General features: G+C 40.5%; 2 protein-coding genes and 1 non-coding gene across 4 annotated transcripts; 1 reads left to right on the plus strand and 2 right to left on the minus strand.

Moving 5' to 3' along the window:
* Positions 1-856: 856 nt before the first annotated feature.
* On the minus strand, positions 857-3,910 carry LOC148916908 (uncharacterized). Of its 2 annotated transcripts, XR_016126925.1 has the most exons (4): positions 3,324-3,910; positions 2,763-3,208; positions 1,283-1,867; positions 857-947 (listed from the first exon to the last, which is right to left on the minus strand). XR_016126925.1 is itself a non-coding variant. In XM_089052118.1 (3 exons), exons 1-3 carry the CDS (start codon positions 3,711-3,713, stop codon positions 1,423-1,425), a joined length of 1,281 nt encoding a protein of 426 aa, XP_088908244.1. In that variant the 5' UTR covers positions 3,714-3,910; the 3' UTR covers positions 887-1,422. The 2 variants fall into 2 exon arrangements, 1 of the variants encoding a protein (XP_088908244.1); XM_089052118.1 differs by having other exon boundaries at positions 887-1,867.
* Positions 3,911-12,421: 8,511 nt separating this feature from the next.
* LOC148916909 (uncharacterized) lies at positions 12,422-19,463 on the plus strand. Its single transcript, XM_089052319.1, is given in 3 exon segments — positions 12,422-16,183; positions 16,186-18,323; positions 18,325-19,463. Coding segments are annotated over 3 exon segments (5,472 nt in total). The 5' UTR covers positions 12,422-13,284; the 3' UTR covers positions 18,760-19,463.
* LOC148916910 (small nucleolar RNA R71) lies at positions 13,846-13,952 on the minus strand. Its single transcript, XR_016127619.1, has one exon. It is a non-coding gene; the product is annotated as a small nucleolar RNA R71 (small nucleolar RNA).
* Positions 19,464-19,914: the final 451 nt, after the last annotated feature.

The raw sequence follows: 19,914 nt of genomic DNA on the forward strand, positions 1-19,914 counted from the left end.
AAGTTTACAAACTATGGAACATTGATTTCCATCATTTTGAGTTCCGTCGTTTATAAATTCCTAAATACTTTTAAATTTCTTACTGTAAAAAGAACGGAAAATCCAACTTCAGTGAAGAAACGTTAAAATGGGTCGTGTGAGTCTCTGATTAATGCATTAGGTTGAAGCTGAACATGTTGTGAAAGACATGTTGTGGAGAGAATGGAACAAAATGCTGGGGCAAATAATTGCCCTGAAACCGGAAGTGCAGAAAGTCATTCATAAGAAAATACATGAACAGCAGTAGCTGTAGCATGCATAGATAGGAATTGAAGCTATTTGGCTCATTCAACATTATAGTCCCTTTAAATATGACTTTCTGTTCTATTGTTCATCCATGTACGTTTAACTCTCTCATTACACCTTGGCTTTTATTTTTGTTAAACATTTAGTTTGATTAAATTCATATATTATATTACAAGTTGCATAATATATGCATGTTTTTCTTATATTTACCAGAGAGAGAAGAGAACAGTGAGACCCAAAAAAATAAAAATAAATAAAATAATCAGTTGCCAAAACTTTTCTCAAAATCGAATCACTAAATGAATGAAGACAAGTGATAGAACAAATTACGCCAGAAATACAAACACGGCACATTTGGGATGAACGATGTTAAAATCTGTTTCCCCTTAACTCTTTTCAATATCAGTCAACAGTAATATAAACATGAAATACGAATATGCTAGCGTCACGCGCTCGGGCGTATAACCCTAATGCACATTTCCAAACTTGACAGTCCCAGCACATGTAAACAAAAAGCAAAAGACACGTTCTTACAACACACAAAATCATTCAATACGAGCAAAACACAAGATATCTAAAATAAATAAATAATATATTGATGTGCAAAGAAGCTAATTTGATTAAGACCCAAGAAATGTGCCCACTGCTGCATCACGTATCCCCTGCATCCTGGAAAAAATCAGTAGGCGGCCAGCAGAGAAGCTTGGACAAATTCACAGCTGTTTCCTTTTATGTTACAAATAGCAAGAGTACACAGAAAACAGTTGATAACACAATTGCCCAGCCAGAAAGCTTAATACCACCGACACTTACTAACTAATATAAAAACATTCACCTACTAGGCTACTACATGTACTAATACAAAAGCATAAATATGAAATTGTGAAAAATTGCACTCTCATTGCAACCATGAAAATTTGGCTCAATAGTATAAAAAAAAAACACAGAAGGGAAACAATATATATGTAGAGCAAACAGAATCATCTGTCTTCCTTACCTCAGAAGGGCAATTACACCATCATCAGTATTGAAACAGTAATCTCTTGTATCTAGTGTTGCACGTTAAAGTTATTCACCCTCATTCAGAGAACAACAGAGAACAACCACCACACCACCCACATTTTACCACTGATGCTTTTACTTGTTCCTCTGCCTGATGTATTTAACCTTCACTGTTCTTCGGTTAGACTTGTAACGACCAGAGCCCAATATGAAGCTGTCCTCTGGACTTGCACCCAAACTGCCTGAAGCCTGAAATGGTGAAGGGTTCTGTGGGTTGGTTGGATTCTGTTGGATTGAAAATTGGATGGGATTCGCCGCTGTGACTGCAGGTGTAGATCCAAATACAGAGCCCTGTGAGGCTGAAACAGGCTGTTGACCAAACACAGGCTGCTGACCAAATACTGGAACGGAAGGTGTAGATGCCTGATTATTGTCTTCAGCAATGATGTCTACAAAGTTCATTTTATCATTATTATCCAAGGAACCAAATGGAAATGCAGAATTTGGGTTCCCAGATGCAGGCTGTGATGGGGCACTACTAGCTACAGAATTTGTTGCAGCAGCTACAACGGCAGATACACTGCAGATGAAAGCATAGATATATAAATAAATAAAACAGTAAATTTTTGGTGAACATAAAAATTAGTAACACCAATATTTTTGACTGAGATTTCCACATGATACCACTGATTACATTTTGAAACTAAAGGAAAAAGTGTTCGTTTCTCTTTCGTTGTCCAGTTAAGAGCTTGTATCCATCGTCACCCACACAGAAGCAGCCCCTCAAACCCATTTTTCAAACCCTAAATCACCACATAGCCACCAGTGAATTCTGGTGGGGAACAAAAGTACACAAGCATTAAGGCAGGGGGAAACCATAATTTTAAAGGTATTCGAAGCACTTGCTCCACAACCCAGTATCATTTTTTTTTTACTTTTTTTCTGAATTGATCTAGATGTAGGTCTTACTTGTAAAGAAATTGACTATTGAGATTTCAGAAAATTGCTAGCAGAAGATGGACGTGGTAACCCTATTCCTTTGGTGCTGGTGGTGATCTTCTAAACAGTAAGTTTATTTCCTGGAGTGGTTAAAATGTTACTAAAATTAATTTTTGGAATGCTTTCGGTCACTGAGGATCCTCATATGGAGATAGAAGGTAAAACAACGAGTTGGAACTTGAATTTGGTTCACTACATCCATCAATATCTTCATTTCGTTGCCACACTTAAGTGAGCACTTTAAACTGATATTTAGAGGCAACCTGCCTTCCTGGTCACAACTACCAACTGAAAGATATTCATACAGTTCTGATCAATTTGCCATTCCTTTGAAGGAAAATCCTTCAGAAGCCTAGGTTTGTTTATACACTTCAATCTCTTCTTATAAAGAAAACATAAGCAACCAAGGGCCTTCAACAATGCTTTTCAACAGTACGAGAATATTAAAAAGAATATAGGCAAATTATCATACGGACCTGCTTGAGCTTTCAGGTTTGGGGACTGAAAAGGCACCAGATTTTACGTCAACAGATTCATCAACTGCGGGTGACGAAGCGAAAGCAAACTGTGGCTGTGCAACTTCGTCAACACTCTTAGAGACATGGTTAAACACAGGAGAAGCTGCATCTGAATCCTTCATTGAAGTAACTTTACCCCAAAAGTTAACCATTGAAGGATCAGCATTTGATTCTTCTGGTGGAGCAACTTTATCATATGTAAAGGATGGCTGGGTAGATACCATCTTGCTGTACGACGATGCACTAGTGCCGGTGGAGTTGGCGCCATTCTCAGCAAGCATAGACTCATCAGAGAGAGCAGAGAAAGCTGGAGGCTTCTCCAGTGTAACAGTTGCAGTAGCAACGCTGCTCTTGTCGGTCGAGAAAGTCTCCACCTCAGAATTGTCATCATCATCCAGCTCCTCCTAGAAACCATACCCATAAGGTTGAAATACATCAATTTGAAGCCGTGAACATGCACAGGATAAGGAATACAATAACCCAAGATGCTTAAGATTATCAGGGAACCATAGAAGATACCTCAAGTGCACTTATCCTGAATGCCACTTTCTTTTGTGGAGGACGAAAAACAGAGTTTGACGCAGTAGAAACTGCAGTTTGAACATTTGGCACAAAACCCTTCTTTTCTGTTGTAGAATCTTCACCGTTATTCATTAATATAGTTGAACTTTCACAAGGAGCTCTAATCCTGGATGGGTCATATTCTTTAACCTTGTCCTCATTTTGAGAGGTGAAGTCTCGAGCATTTGGTTCTGGGCATTCAGTAGTATTATTGACTTTGAAGCATTTGGAGCAAAACGGGCATTTGACTCTGGTTGTTCTTGTTTTTGTATCATCATCATCAGTAGATGAGTCAAAGCCTCCTCGATGTCGAAATCCTAGTAGGGATCCTAATATCTTAATACACATCTTCAGGTGAGAGGGGAGAGAAAGAGAGAGTGTGAGTGAAGAAATAAGAGGATTTTCTTTTCTGCAAAAACCCACGCGCAGACAATCAGAGGTAGAAAAAAATGGAAGAAACAAGGAGAGAGAGAGAGAGAGAGTGAAGAAGAGGAAAGTAATAGCAAAAAGAAAAACGAAAAAGCTCAGGAAAAAAAAATAAAGTAAAGCAGCTTGTAAAAGAAGTTATGGAAACAAAAGCGTTTAAATTGGGTGTATCCAATTCTAACTTTTAAAGTGAGGAGGTATTCAACAATTTTTAATGAGTTTAAAAGTGAGGAGGAATTCAACTGTGACTTTTAAATAGCCTTTAAGAGTTGAGAGCTGATTTTTTCACTTATCTTTTGTCCACTTACATTCTCTTTATTGGAAATTGTATGTTTTCACTGTTCTTTTGTCTACTTACACTTCTTTATATGTTATAGTAAAAAGTATTAAAAAAATAAAACGAAGAGTAAGTGGACAAAAGAGAAGTGAAAAAATCAGCACCTTAAAAGTTTAGTAGTATTCAATTGTAACTTTTAAAAAAATATTTAAAAATTTTGTGGTATCCAAAAAGTTCATGAGTTTTGAAAATTTTGTTAAATAAATAATTTTTTATTAATTCTTAATACAAAAAGTCTTGCTAATTTACAGATAACTTTATAGTGAATTGTTGGGAAGCTAAAGAGACTGAAAAAAAAGGTCTTTAATTCTTTCTCCAATATATTCCCTTCGTTATATCAAGCATCAAACGGTGAGAAGTACACTCTCTTCATGGTTAAGGCTCCCTTTCCTGGTATCCTATCTTCTCATACACTTCCTTCAAGTTAATAAAAAAATCTTGAGTGTTTTTCTTTTCCTTATGCTTGCGTCACAAAGCATATCAATATTTCTTTTCTTGTCCTCATGCTTGCATCCCGAAGCTTACCATTATTTCATCACAAAGCTATTTTTGCTTACAATGTTTCATTTATATGTTAATTTTCTCATCTGCTCACGCATACAATATTTATTATATTAATTTTTTCTCATATGCCATTAATTTATAATGTTTGCATAAACATATTATATGTTTCTTGCTCAAATATTGTGAATTTCCTATTGAACCAAAGAATGAATCTTCATCATCTTCACCATTACAAGGGAATGAAGGAGATAATGCAGAACAAGTTTTTGAAATTCTTGTTAATAAACAGAGAGTTGGTATATCTTCTGATATGTGGAGAGATATCATGCAAAATGATAACGGTTATCAACGGTGATGAAAAATGAAATTTCAAAAGGAATTTGCAATTTGCATTATAGTTTATTTCACAACCATTAAAATGGATCATGGCTTTTTTTTTTTTTTTAATACTGAATCATGGCTAAGTTGAATGACAATTATTTCCTTAAGGTACATTTTCAATTGTACTTTATCATTTTTGTCATTTTCAAATGTGAAGGAAAAATATTTCTTTGCATATACACAATTGTATCCTTTTTAGATAAAAGTCTCTAAAACTCTATGATAAAAGTATATGAAAGTTTGTCACTTAACATTATAAAGTATGTAAAAGTCATTAAGAATCTGTTAATTCAATGAAAGTCACGCACTTTAAAAAAAAAAAAGTCTTTAAAAGTTAGAATTGGATATACCCCCTTAGTTGAAATGGGAATAATATAGTTTTGGTATCCTGGTCAATAATGTTATGTTACTTGGAACTGTTAATATACATGTTATAATATTATGGTGTATGGAACTGTTATCACGCATGTTATAACGTTCTTAGTTAAAAATAGCAAAATAGTATTATTCTCGTTTCATAAAATTTTTTCTTCACTGACATAAAGAGAGGGAAAAGTAAAGGAAAGAGGGAAATAATAGGAGAGAAAGAAGTAAAATAATGAAAAGAAAGAGAGAGGAAGGGAGATAATAGGGAGAGGGAGTCGATGTGGTGTCGGCAGCCCTTTTATTTATTTATTTTTTTTCTAGGTATCCAAGCCATTCCTTCAGTGTTTTGGGCTGTCCATTTTCCTCTTATTGGGTTTTCCCAATCCTTTCAATTAAGGCAATCAAAAATAATAATAACTACAGGCTAACGACATTTTAGAGTCTGAAGGTTCATTCTTGAAATGGGCAATGGGGTTTTAATTTTGTCAATTTACATTCACGCATTTTAAAATTTGAATACGTTCTGTCAATTTGACCATTTGGTCTTCTGTTATTATAAAATAAATTGTTATATACATTTAGTGTGTGTATATATATATATGTTAGTAGTATGTCCTTAAAGCTAACTAATTAAACGATAATTAATGTTAAGGATATCTTATGTGATAAATTATTATAAGTTATTTATGGGCAAAACCAATTATTTTCAATCATGATATTTGGTATATTATCATAATAGTAAACCAGCTGTAGTCCTAGGAATATATAAGTGGACATGAAAACTATACATCGAGACATATCATGGCCCCTAATCCTAAATATGTTTCTGGTCATAGGAATATCAATTGGGTGTTGATATTCTGCCAAGACAAGTACACATAGTATCTTGTCTATATGTAGAGAATGACGAGGTCTCAAGTCACTGAGTGTAGCGGCACCTAAATATGTGTGTAGGTGCTTGCATGAGAACAAGTACGCTGAATGCGATCAAATACATGAGTTCTAGAATGAAAGTCTTTACTCACATGTTAATCTAGAACTCATAGACTACAATGCAATGGTGCAAACTAATCCTTAGACCTGAGACATCATAGATATCTTCTGACTATGTTGTATGCCTTTGAAGGTACTATACAATTGTGTTGTAAGAGACATGACCTAAAAGTGTTATCAGGACTCTTAATAAATTCATGAAGACAAATGAATGTATAACAAGGCTACTCTCAGTAAGGAGAGAGAATACTCAAAGGATATGATTGATCAAATCTCTGTGCATAGTAAGGGATAAGATTTGAAAGAAGAAGTTTTAAAATCTTACTAGGATAATCATATAAAGGAATAATTCACATTAGGATATTTGACATTAGATTCCAATATCTAATAGAAAAACTAGCACCAAAGTTCTCTAGGTTGATTTCTCTTCATCTCTAGTCTTTTTGGTGTAGATGACTTCACTATTGGAGTCTTGGGTTGAGGAGCTTGTGAGAAGAGGAAGAAAGGAAGACATTCTCCTACGAAAGTGTTCACTCTTGGCTTGTCCAAGAAATAGTAGTCAAGGGTAAACCCTCATACGTTTCTCCCTTTTCTATTTGTGGCCAAAAATACTAGATTATAAGATATTTGGGTTAAAATGAAAAAGGCTTAGCTCAACTAGAATAAGCGAAATTAATCTGACATTATGAATGTTTTTGTGTTATATGTTGTGATTAAATTCATTTCCAAGACATTAGATGCAAAGTTTCCAAGATATATATTATACCAAATTAGATCGGATTATTATCGGAATGAAGTAGGCTAAATCCATATATGTTCTGTTAATCTAATTGGTAAACGGATTCGGAACATAATATGATTATCGAATTATACTTCCAGATCCATCTCTTATTAATTTCATTGGATTTATATCAAAATCTGGTCCACTGACAACTGTATTTATAAGGTATACCTAATCCAACAATATCAAGGTCTGCATTATTCATAATAGACTTATTTCTTAGGCGGCGTTTGGTTCATGGGATATGGGGCTTGGGAATGGGAAATCAAATATTTTCCTATATTTTGTAAGTCTAGACATGGGAAATAGTTGGCTAACACATGGAAAAATAGGGGGAACAATGAAGCCCTCCTTCCCCCTTGGATTTCATTTTTCCTTCCACTTGGAAACTAAGGGTAGCATTAAATGTGCCTTTTCAATGACTATTTTGTCTTCATTAACAATTTAGAATTACAATATAGCATTAAATGCAATTTTTAAAATATTTTTGCCTAATATGGGTAAAATTGAAAAATTAAATGAACTTTGTTTTACATTCCTACATAAACTAAACATGAGAAATGAGATAAAATGGTATTTCCCGGTTGTTTTCTCAACATTACCAAACATGATTGTTTATACCAAAATGAACAGCCAATGAACGACGAACACGTGGCTAAACCATGGCCATATGGTGCCTTCGGCACATACCTTCGGTAGAAGACCTACCGATCGCAACGTTAGGGCAACCTCGCCCGGACGCGCGTGGCGGTCCCACAATTGATGTCCAGAGTCCCACATCGAAACTCTAGACAAATTGCACACCTCCCAAGGCCTACAAAAGAGGACACCTATCCCAGCTTGAAGGTGATCAATCAGAACTAATGGCATACTGCCTATTGATCTGTAGTTCAAACTTACTAAATCCGTACTTACTAAAGCATCGGAGAGCCTTCGGCCGGTACCACACCGGTGCCCTAGGATTTACCGTGTGTTTGTTATCTTACAGATCGCTCATCCTACCGAGGACATCAGATACCGAAGAGACCTAATCACCTAAGTTACGCGGGAAAGTATTAAACCATTTTTCTGCGTCAACAGTTTGGCGCCGTCTGTGGGAAATCGATAAAATCAACCTACAATTCCTAAAAACAAAACAAATGGGAACCACTTCAGGACCACAGTTCCTTTCAGAGGACGGATTACCGTACGGTATGCCAAGTGGAGCAAGCCCCACGCTGCACCCTAGCACCCCTTTCGGTAATCCTCCGACGCTTGACCATCGCCGGCGGAGCTCCTGCTCAAATGACCTCACCGGAGGGAGATGGCTAAACTCCAAGAACGTAACAATCTCCTTTCGTCCAAAGTAGACGAAACCCAACGGTTGCTTAACCGCAGGAAACACAAAACGTTCGCACCACCGAATCTTCCCAGTCGCAGACCCCGGTCGGCGAAGAAGGGAAGCGGGGGCAAAGGCAACGCTGCGCCCTCCAAACATGGTGGTCCCGCCACCCCGAACCAACCTCACGTGCCGAAGAAAGTGTATACCGATTGTCGTCATCGGATAAATGATAAAAGGATGCCGAACGGCATAGGTCCCCAATCCGAATAAACGACCGTTTGGGGACTCTGGATGAGGGTCCTGGGGATAAGTCGCCCATTCGGAGGGTTCGGGGTTTGGATTCGACCGAGTCCGATGATGAGTACGTCCCGCAGGGGCAACGAATCAAGCTACCGCTCGGAAGCTCCCGGAGTACTCAAAAGCGTGAACGCCAAGTCCGAGGAGAGCTTCCAAGACTTCGATTCAAGGCGTCCCCAGAGACCCCGCCATCCGCCTACTCTTTCAAAGAATCCGAAGATAGAGGATGACCAAACCCGACCCTGTGTCCCGATTGGGAAAACTTCGGCTTGGACCGTTTCGATCGCATCAAGAGGTCCAGATCGGACAGGAGGTGCAGCCGTTGCGCATACCTTTCTATACCGGTGTGGAAGACCCTTGACGCACCTTCACTCCTTCCAATCGGCAGTTGGGTGTAAGGGCCTCGGACGAGGGCAATGTCGCTATTTCGGTCCTTCCCTTACCGGCGCACTAAACTGGTTCTACCGTCTCGAGCCGGGACGGTGAACTCCTTTGATGAGTGAAGCAAATTTTCCTCAACCACTTCATGATCCGAGACGGACCGTTTGTATTCGCCGATGATCATACGATTCGGCAAAGGGAAGACGAACCCTTACGCGAATACGCAGCGCGCTTCACCACGAGTACTCGAGGTGTCCGAACGGACGATAGGGCTGCCTACGGCGCCTTCAAAAGTGGCTTACGGTCCTCTCACTTCCGGTACACGGTGCATGAGCAAGCGGCGCCGCGTCGACGATTTGATGAAGCAGCGGCGTCCATGCGAAGGCCGAATACTTCAATTCCAAACACGGGCCTTTGGCATGGAAGGAGGAGTCGGCCACCAAAAGTTATCCGGACCGAACCGATGACTCGATGGCAAGACACAAGCGGAAGGACGACCGTGACAGCCGTCGGGGAACTCAAAGAAGGGACGCGGGAAACGGTCGTAAAGACCACCGAGCTCCCCTACCGAATCACGATCGTGCTCGGAAGTCTTCACCCTGCTGAACACAACCTACGAGACCGTTCTAATGAACGAGCACGACCAGATCCCAAAGCCAATTAACCAAAGCCCGGTCGGCGGATAATCGGGATATCGGCAAATTCCGCCGATACCACCGCAGAATAATAATACCAAGACCGCATCGAGAAAAATTGTCTAGCGCTTGATTCGGGAAGGAAAGTTGGATCAAGACCTCGCCAGGCCACCGCAGCCCCGCCGAATGCGAATCGGCAGATCAACATGATCCACATCATCGCGGCGGTCCCACTCTGGCGGGACCCTCAAACCGTTCGGTAAAGCGGTATGTGCGTGCGCCCACTATCCTCGTGTCTTCGACATAGACGATGATCGGGCCGTAAGTTGCGAAGGTGGGATGGGAGCCCATCACATTTTGTGAAGAAGAGGAGGAGGGAATCATCTACCCCACGACGACCCAATGATCATTCGTGCGAGATCGCGACACGATGTGGGTCGGTGTCGATTGATACCTAAGCTCGGTAAACGTAATTTTGCCGATGCATTCAAGGGCTGGGAATTGCCGACAGCATGGTCAATCGGCAAATTACACCTCTACTCGGCTTTTCGGAGATCTGGTCCAACCATCGGTAGCATCGGCTTGCCCATCGCCTTGGCGTCGCCCAGAAAACAATGACCTACGACCAATTCCGATTGTCGATTGCCCAACGGCATACAACGTCATCATCGGACGAACGGCACTCACAAGGGTCAAAGTCCACTTGTCGCCCACATGTTGCTGATGAAGTTCCGACGCGCAACGGTACCGGAGCCATTCGGGGTGACCAGGCTCAGCGCGGACATGCTATGCCACGGCCCTTAAGACGGTAGCTAGCGGACCGCCCATGGAGGCCATGACCTTGCGAGGACTACCGACCGGTATTGACGACCCGGGGAGGAAAACCCAGCACCAATGGCGCAGCCCGCCGAGGAGCTCGAGACCGTAGTCTGAGCGAGGGTTCCCGATCGATGGGTAAAGATCGCACGAATCTGGACCCGACACGAGAACACAGTTCATCGACTTCTTGCGGCGGCAAGCGAAGTCTTCGCTGGTCTTATGATGATATGCCCGGCATATCACCGATGTCATCACCACAAGCTCAGATCTCCCGCCCACAAACCGGTAAGGCAAAAGCGCCGATCGTGCGATGCCGAACGGTGCGAGGCGTCGTGCGAGTTGACAAGCTCAAAGCCATCGGCTTTATTAGGAAGCTACGTACCTCGTTTGGCTTGTCAACTCGGTCATGGTCCGAAGGCCGAGGAGGATGGCGAATGTGTCGACTATACCGACCTGAATAAGGCGTACCGAAGCGATTTCCCGAGGATCGACCAGCTCGTCGATGCCACCGCGGCACGAGCCGCTCGGTTTCCATGGACGCGTATTCGGATACAACCAGATTTTCATGAATCTGCCGATAGAGAACATACGGCATTCATCACGGACCGCGATCTGTCTTGCTACAATGTCATGCCCTTCAGCCTGAAAATGCAGGGGCAACTTACCAACGGCTCGTCAACCGAATTTTTGCCAAATACATCGGCGGCTGATAAGGTTATAATTTCACACATTTGCATGCCTTCTTTGCTTAGTAATTTTGTTTAGCTTCTCTTTATTTTGAGTCTCTTACCTATGTTTGTGTGTTTTGTAGGTTAAGACAGCAAGAGATCACATTTGATGCAATCCATGCTTGTTAAGGGCTGATTGGGATAAGAGGAATATGGGCTTAAAGACAAACCCAATTTGGGCCACACTCCTTGTCAGTCCAGTTTCGTAGGTCATCTTGCAGGCCTCATTTCAGCAACTTACACAGGTCGGATGAGGAGACATCCTTGATAGAAGTTGTTCCAATTGGTGTCTATTATAACATATCCAAAGTTCAGCCAAATTGGATAAATCTGGAGCCCTTAGCACGTCAAAGACTGAACCAAGGTCACAGAAATGTCATGATTGGCTGCCATCACATTTACATCCCTAGAGCCATGTGCTCAGCATGGGCAGCCATACATGGGAGTCAAATCAGCTCAGGAACTCAGAAAGATGAACAAAAGTCAAGCTTTCCATAAAGACACCATACCAAAGCATGGGCAGCTGGAGCAAGTGGCAAGCATGGGCAGAAGGGAGCAGTTGGGAGCAACTAAGAGAGGTGTGCTTCACCAGCCAAAGGGGAGGACGAAATTTCTCTCTATAAATAGAGAGCTGCTCACTCATTCAAGGGATAGGCAGACACACACATTCACTTCATCCATTACTCTCAAACACACATTCAGATTCACCACAAAGAGAGAAGAGAGCTGGAGCTGTCCTGGGAATTCCTTGCTGCCATCATCTAGTTCTTCTCCTCTCTTTATCCTATCTATGTATTTCTTATTTTCTGTACTCATAGTTATGTCTAACTAACCCATTTAGTTAGGGCTTAGGATGAAGCCCTAGTCATGAATATTCAATGTTATGGATGATTTTATAGTTAATTGATTTCCTTGCTTTCATTACCAAGTTGTTAATCTCTAGTTTATTATGTGCTTCATGTATGTTTTCTTGGAGTGGCTAACTAAGATTTTATGCATCTAGCACAGGTTGGGAAGGGGTTTAGATTCACCAATTCTACTCTCATTTCACAAGCAACAAATGAATGGCCTAAGAATCATTCAAGGGGTTAATAACCATAGGTTGACTAGGACAGATACCATGTTCTAGGACTTGTGTGATTATCATATTCTCAAGGAGCTTAATGACTCTTGTATGCTTTATTCTAAGTAGATACCATGCTTAGGTTGCATATTAGAGATCACGTGTTGTGTAGATACCATGCATAATCACATGCCTTAGGAGAATCATGCATCCTGCACCTAGATACCATAGGCTTGTATGCGATAATCTATTGTTGATGAAGCTTGAGTCAATTTCTATGCATTCATAACTTGGATAGGAAGACTAGTGGTAGATTCCAAGGCTCTAACACCTCTCAATCTTTGTTTCACAACTTTTTGATTGCTGCCAGTGTTTACTTTCGAGCACTTTCATTTCACGTTCTTCTTTTCATTTCAACAACAAAACCCCCCATTTCGAGTGCGTGTGTGGTGCTAGGATTCTGTCCTAGACCTTGAGTAATTAGCAAGAGGCATTGTTGAATTTGACCTTGCCTTTAGCTAGTTAGTCAGTTTCTTTGTTCTATGTTTTTCTAGCATTCTAAGTAATTTAGCTTGGAACCAAGTTACCATTCTCTGTGGGATCGACCTCGTATTTACATAAGCTATACTATAAACGGTTCGTGCACTTGCGAGAATTAAAGTTGCTGTTTTTAATAACTCATTTTAGTTGTTAGGAATTGAATCAACAAGTTTTTGGCGCCGTTGCCGGGGAACCGGTAACGTTGGTGCTATAGTTAGATTACTTTGATTGTTTTGTTTTTGGTTGTTTCATTTGTTTCTTTTCGTTGGTTTTTCTTTTAGTATTCAGTTTTTGTATTTAGTTGTTATCTCCATTGAAAGCACTGAATTGAGTTCCTTGGTGTGTGCATGTCCGAATCTGACCAAGAGCAAAGTTCACCTGAGCCACTTTCACCAAGAACCGCTGCTGTACGTGCTGGTTTGAGGAGGAATTATAGTTCTTCAAGTGCTGATTCTAAAAGTTCCGAATCTGAAGGTTCAAGCACGATGGCAGAGATTCCGAACACCAACAATAATGTTGAAGGAGGTGGTGCGCTTGTTGTCCAACCTCGGAAACCCCTGCGTGAGTTTTCCATTCCCAAAGTCACCGATCAACCTTCGTGCATCGTCTATCCTCAACTCACAGTTGACAGGTTTGAGCTTAAAAGTGGTATGATTCATCTTCTTCCAACTTATTATGGTAATACCACTGAGGATCCTTACATGCATATTAAGCAATTCTTTGAAATATGTGCTACAATCAAAATTCATGGCCTTGATGATGAGCAGATTAAGATGAGGCTATTCCCATTCAGTTTAAAAGATAAGGCTAAGTCTTGGTTATACTCTTTGCCTAATGCTTCAATTCATGCTTGGGAAGAGCTTTCTAATAAGTTTTTGCAGAAATTCTTTCCGGCTCAAAAGACTAACAAGATTAGAAAGGAAATCCTTGGTTTCACACAAAAGGAAGGAGAAGCTTTTCATGAATGTTGGGAGAGGTACAAGGAGATGATAAGTTCTTGCCCACACCACAACATAGAGAGTTGGATGCAAATGCAATCTTTCTATGAAGGTTTGCTTGATTCCGAAAGGATGATGGTAGATGCAACAAGTGGAGAAGGATTGATGAACAAAACAGCAGAGGAGGCTTTTACTCTCTTTGAATCCTTGAGTGCTAACTCTCAACAATGGAGCCACAATAAAGGAAGAGGAGCTCCTATGAAAGCTGTGGTCTCTGAGGTATGTACTAATAATGAGATTGCTGCAAAACTTGATGTTATGTGTTCTTTGCTTCAACAGGCAGTGACTGGCCCTCTAGGAAACAAAGTGGAAGTTCAAGACCAATCTTTTGCAGAGCACATGCTAGAACAAGCAAATGCCCTTCAAGCAAGGAATCCTAATAATGATCCTTACTCAAACACGTACAATCCGGGGTGGAGAAATCATCCTAATTTCAAGTGGAGCAATAACTCAAATGTGCAACAATCTCAAGGACCTGCCCCAGGATTTCAAATACAACAAAGGCAATTTCAGCAAGCTCCCCAACAAGTGCAAGAGCAAAGGGGTGATCAAATGGGAGAATTGCAAGACATGTTCAAGAAGTTCATGGGGCAACAGATGCAAACCAATCAGAATCTTCAAAATGCAGTGAACAAACTAGAAGTGCAAGTTGGGCAGATTGCATCCTCCATGAGCAATAGGGCATCCGGAACATTTCCAAGCCAAACAGAGGTGAATCCAAGGCATCAAGAGCATGCTAAAGCAGTGCACATCTTGAGAAGTGGTAAACAAGTTGATAACAAGGTTGGAGATGTCAACGAAGAGCAAGAAGATGGAGAAAACGTGGAGATCATTCAGCCACCACATAAGCAGCCCACAGCTTCCGACAAACAGTCCCTCAATCCTTCTGGAAAGAGCACAAACCCTAAGGTATCATCTAATGCTAATCAAGTTCCAATTTCAACTAATGCTTTTAGGCCTATTGCACCCTTTCCCAGCAGGTTATCAAAGTCAAAGAAAGATCAAGGCTTGGATGAGATAATGGAAACATTCAAGAAGGTGCAAATCAACATCCCATTGCTCAATGCCATTGCTCAGATTCCAAAGTATGCAAAATTTTTGAAGGATCTATGCACTAACAAGAGGAGATTCAAAGAGCATGAACAAGTTGCATTGAGTGAAGAGGTAAGTGCAGTGTTACAAAGAAAGCTACCTCCAAAGCTAAAGGATCCAGGTTCATTTTCTATACCTTGTATAGTTGGTGATTTTAAGTTTCAAAAAGCTTTGCTTGATCTTGGTGCTTCTATAAACCTTATGCCATATCATGTTTATGAAAAACTTAACCTTGGTGAGTTGCAAGCCACATCTGTGAGCATTCAATTGGCAGATAGAACTATTAGGTACCCTAAGGGCATTCTAGAAGATGTTTTGGTGAAAGTGGAAGAGCTAATTTTGCCAGCAGATTTCTTGGTGTTGGAAATGGAAGAAGCACCAATTCATGACAATCAGTTACCACTCATTCTAGGTCGGCCATTCATGGCAACTGCCGGTGCTATTATTGATGTGAAGAAGGGTACATTGACTATGAACGTGTTTGATGAGACAATAGCATTCAAAGTGTTTGAAGCCTCCAAGTTTCCAAGTGATGAGCATGAACTTTTCCAGCTTGATGCAATTGATACTATGGTGAAAGAAGCACTGCCAATGAGTTATTTGGAGCCCATTGAAGCATGCATCACACAAAGCATAAGGAAAGAAGAAGCGGACAGCTTAGAGGCTGTGATCTCTCCTTTACTTTTTGAGCTTGTTTGCAGCATGGATAGCTACATAGAAGTTGGAAAGAGGTATGCAAACCAATTTGAATCATTACCCCCACCTACTAATAAGGTTTTACCTTCTATTGTGCAGGCACCAGAGTTGGAATTAAAGCAATTGCCAAAACACCTTAAATATGCTTATTTAGGTGAAAATGAGACTCTACCTGTTATCATTGCCTCACACCTCGAACCAAATGATGAGAAGAAGCTTTTGAGAGTTCTAAAAGAGCACAAAACCGCAATTGGGTGGAGCATTGCAGATATCAAAGGCATAAGTCCAACACTATGCATGCACAAGATATTATTGGAAGACAACGCAATGCCTAAGAGGGATGCCCAAAGACGTCTCAATCCAAACATGAAGGAGGTGGTAAGGAAAGAGGTAATGAAGCTTTTAGATGTTGGTATTATTTACCCTATATTTGATAGTAAATGGGTGAGCCCAGTGCAAGTTGTCCCAAAAAGTCAGGTATCACAGTGGTGAAGAATGAAGCAAATGAGCTTGTACCTACACGGGTGACCACGGGCTGGAGAGTTTGCATTGATTATAGGAAGCTCAACACAGCAACAAGCAAAGATCACTTCCCTCTTCCATTCATTGATCAGATGCTTGAGAGATTGGCTGGCCATAGCCACTATTGCTTCCTTGATGGATATTCAGGCTACAACCAAATCGCCATAGCCCCAGAGGATCAAGAGAAGACGACCTTCACATGTCCCTTTGGCACTTTCGCTTATAGGAGGATGCCTTTTGGTCTCTGTAACGCCCCAGCCACTTTTCAAAGGTGCATGATGAGCATTTTCTCCGACATGGTAGAAAGGTTCATTGAGGTATTCATGGATGACTTCTCTGTCTTTGGTGATTCTTTTGATCAATGCTTGCATAACTTATCTAAGGTGTTGGCTAGATGTGAACAGACTAACCTTGTGCTTAATTGGGAAAAATGTCATTTTATGGTTAACCAAGGCATAGTTCTTGGTCATGTCATCTCTAGTAAAGGAATCGAGGTAGATAAGGCTAAGATTGATTTGATTGCCTCCATGCCTTCACCTACTTCTGTCAAAGAAGTACGTTCTTTCCTTGGCCATGCAGGTTTCTATAGGCGTTTCATTAAGGAATTTTCTAAGATTGCGAGGCCTTTGTGCAATCTTCTTGCCAAGGACATGAGTTTTGTCTTTGATCAAAACTGTGAGAATGCTTTCAATGCTTTGAAGAAAATGCTCACAACTACCCCAATCATTATACCACCAGATTGGAGCTTGCCTTTTGAATTGATGTGTGACGCCTCTGACTATGCCGTTGGAGCTGTTTTGGGACAGCGAGTTGATAAGAAGCCACATGCCATCTACTATGCTAGTAGAACCCTCAACGATGCCCAACTCAACTATTCCACCACAGAGAAGGAGTTATTAGCTGTCATATTTGCTTTAGAGAAGTTCAGATCATATTTGATTACTAACAAGGTTATTGTTTACACTGATCATGCAGCATTAAAATACTTGTTAGCCAAGAAGGATGCCAAGCCACGACTCATTAGATGGATTCTCTTGTTGCAAGAGTTTGACTTGGAGATAAAAGATAAGAATGGAAGTGAGAATGTCGTGGCTGATCACTTGAGTAGATTGGTACATGTATCTAACGAAGAGGAGGATTCATTGCCATTGCGTGAAAGCTTCCCTGATGAGCAACTCTTCTCCATTTGTGCTTTGAATTCCCTCAATCCATTGCCTTGGTTTGCTGATATTGTTAACTATTTGTGCACTAATGAACTCCTTACAGGGTTATCTACGTTCCAACGTGACAAGCTTAGGAAGCAAGCAAGATACTACTTTTGGGATGATCCATATCTATTCAAGCATTGCCCAGACCAAGTAATTCGAAGGTGTATGCCTGAAGGTGATTTTAAGAGCATTCTAGAGTTTTGTCACTCCCATGCATGCGGAGGCCATTTTGGAGCAAAGAAGACTGCCAGCAAAGTGCTACAATCAGGTTTCTTTTGGCCTACCCTTTTTAAGGATGCTTATGCTTTTTGTGCTTCATGTGATAGATGCCAACGGATGGGTAATTTAAATGCTAGAAATCAGATGCCTCTCACTAATATCTTAATCATTGATATATTTGATGTTTGGGGAATTGATTTCATGGGCCCTTTTCCTACCTCTTATGGATTTGAATATATATTAGTTGCTGTCGATTATGTTTCCAAATGGGTGGAAGCCATTGCCACTAGAACTAATGATGCTAAGGTTGTGATCAGTTTTCTCAAAGGAAATATTTTTACAAGGTTTGGCACACCTAGAGCAATCATTAGTGATGGTGGCGCCCACTTTCTTAACCAAGCTTTTGCAGCACTCTTGAAGAAATATGGAATCACGCATAAGGTGGCAACACCCTATCATCCTCAAACTAGTGGGCAGGTTGAGATAAGCAATAGGGAGATTAAGCACATACTTGAAAAGACAGTGAACACCACAAGGAAGGATTGGTCCATGCGTTTGGATGATGCACTGTGGGCTTATAGGACTGCTTATAAGACTCCTATAGGTATGTCTCCGTATAGGCTTGTTTTCGATAAACCTTGTCACTTACCAGGTGGAGCTTGAGCACAGAGCTTATTGGGCAATCAAGGCCTTCAATTTTGATATGAAAGCTGCTGGTGAGAAGAGGAGGCTTCAACTCAATGAGTTGGAGGAGTTGCGACATGAAGCTTATGAGAACGCTAAGCTTTACAAGGAGAAAACAAAGCAATATCATGACAAGAAAATTCTTAGGAAGACGTTTGAGAAAGGGCAGAAGGTTCTCCTATTCAATTCACGCCTTAAGCTCTTCCCAGGTAAGCTTCGTTCTCGGTGGATTGGCCCTTTTGTTATTACTAATGTGTTTGATCATGGCGCAGTGGAGATTCAAAATATTAAGGATGGCAGCACCTTCAAGGTGAACGGACATCGGTTGAAACCTTACTTTGATGCCAACTTTGATGCCAATATTGAGTCTCAAGCACTCAAGGAGCCTCCACCACTCTCTTGAAGCTCACCAGTGTTTGGACGTCCGGCTGAAGACATAAAACTTAGCGCTTCTTGGGAGGCAACCCAAGGTGACGAGGAGAAGATAGAATATGCGAGGAAGCTTGCTTGAGTCCTAATTGCCTCAAAGGGGAGTTTTTCTGAACTCTAACCTTTGGTTATGTCTTTCCCTTATCTTCTTTCCTTTCATTTATGAGGCATTGCTTTTTCTTACACTCTAGACATTGAGGACAATGTTTCATTTAAGTTTGGGGGGAAGGATTTAGTTATGTTGTTTCAAATTGTCAAATTTTAAAAATTTTAAAATTTTGAGTGTGTCTAATGTCTAAAAACGCAGGATTTTGTGTCTTGTGTCTTGTCTTGTTATCCTTCCAAACACCTATGATAAGACTTGGATCTAATACTAATATGGTTTCTCAGAGATTGATAGTCATTGTTTAAGGACTTTGTGTGGTTCTGAGTTAACTCTGTCTTGCATGCCATCCTTGCATTTATTGAGCACTTTGCTGAGTTAGTCCAATTTCTTGTTACTTGGAGATGTTATGCAATTCTACTTATCTCATGATCTTGGTTTCGTACTCTAGAACTTATTTGAATATCTCTTGAGACATTTTGTTGCCATACAATGCTTAGGAAGTGATTTAGGCCATGTTTGAACCGTTTGAGCTTTTCTAACCATCCCTCTACACATATTCATCCCTACTCAACCCATTTGAGCCTGCGTTAAGCCTTTCTTGGTGTAAACCATTCCTACCATAATGAACCTCTGTTTTCTTATTCTTACTTATTCTATGAGCAATTAAAGTTACCTTCAAAAAAGAGTTATAAAGAATGCAAGGTTTTTGGAGCAAAAGTGAATCATTAGTGCCATAACCCAAGTATTGAAAAGAAATACGTTTAAGGGTATTGGTAACTAATCAAAAGAGGTAATGAAGTGTGACCAATGTAGTCACGGCCCTAGGGTGTTATAAAAGAGAAGATCATGGTGATCTAGGGTAAAGAGCCACAAAATTAGGCCAAATAAACAGATATGAAGGTGTTGAAATTATGTTGAAAATCTGCTCATGTATGTGTTCCTTACTTGTTACAAAGTTCAGTAATCTCTTATGCTCTTACCTATGCTTTAATTATGCTCAAAATATTGTATATCTCATATCCC

This window comes from Prunus mume, linkage group LG5, assembly GCF_029339155.1.
Source record: "Prunus mume cultivar Tortuosa linkage group LG5, ASM2933915v1, whole genome shotgun sequence".
Taxonomy (NCBI): domain Eukaryota; kingdom Viridiplantae; phylum Streptophyta; class Magnoliopsida; order Rosales; family Rosaceae; genus Prunus; species Prunus mume.

Coding starts and splice junctions, on each gene's coding strand:
- LOC148916908 (XM_089052118.1), bottom strand. CDS start 3,713: ATGTGTATTAAGATATTAGGATCCCTACTAGGATTTCGACATCGAGGA. Junction 3,209..3,323: donor TCAGGATAAGTGCACTTGAG/GTATCTTCTATG, acceptor TATGGTTTCTAG/GAGGAGCTGGATGATGATGA. Junction 1,868..2,762: donor AAACCTGAAAGCTCAAGCAG/GTCCGTATGATA, acceptor TTTCATCTGCAG/TGTATCTGCCGTTGTAGCTG.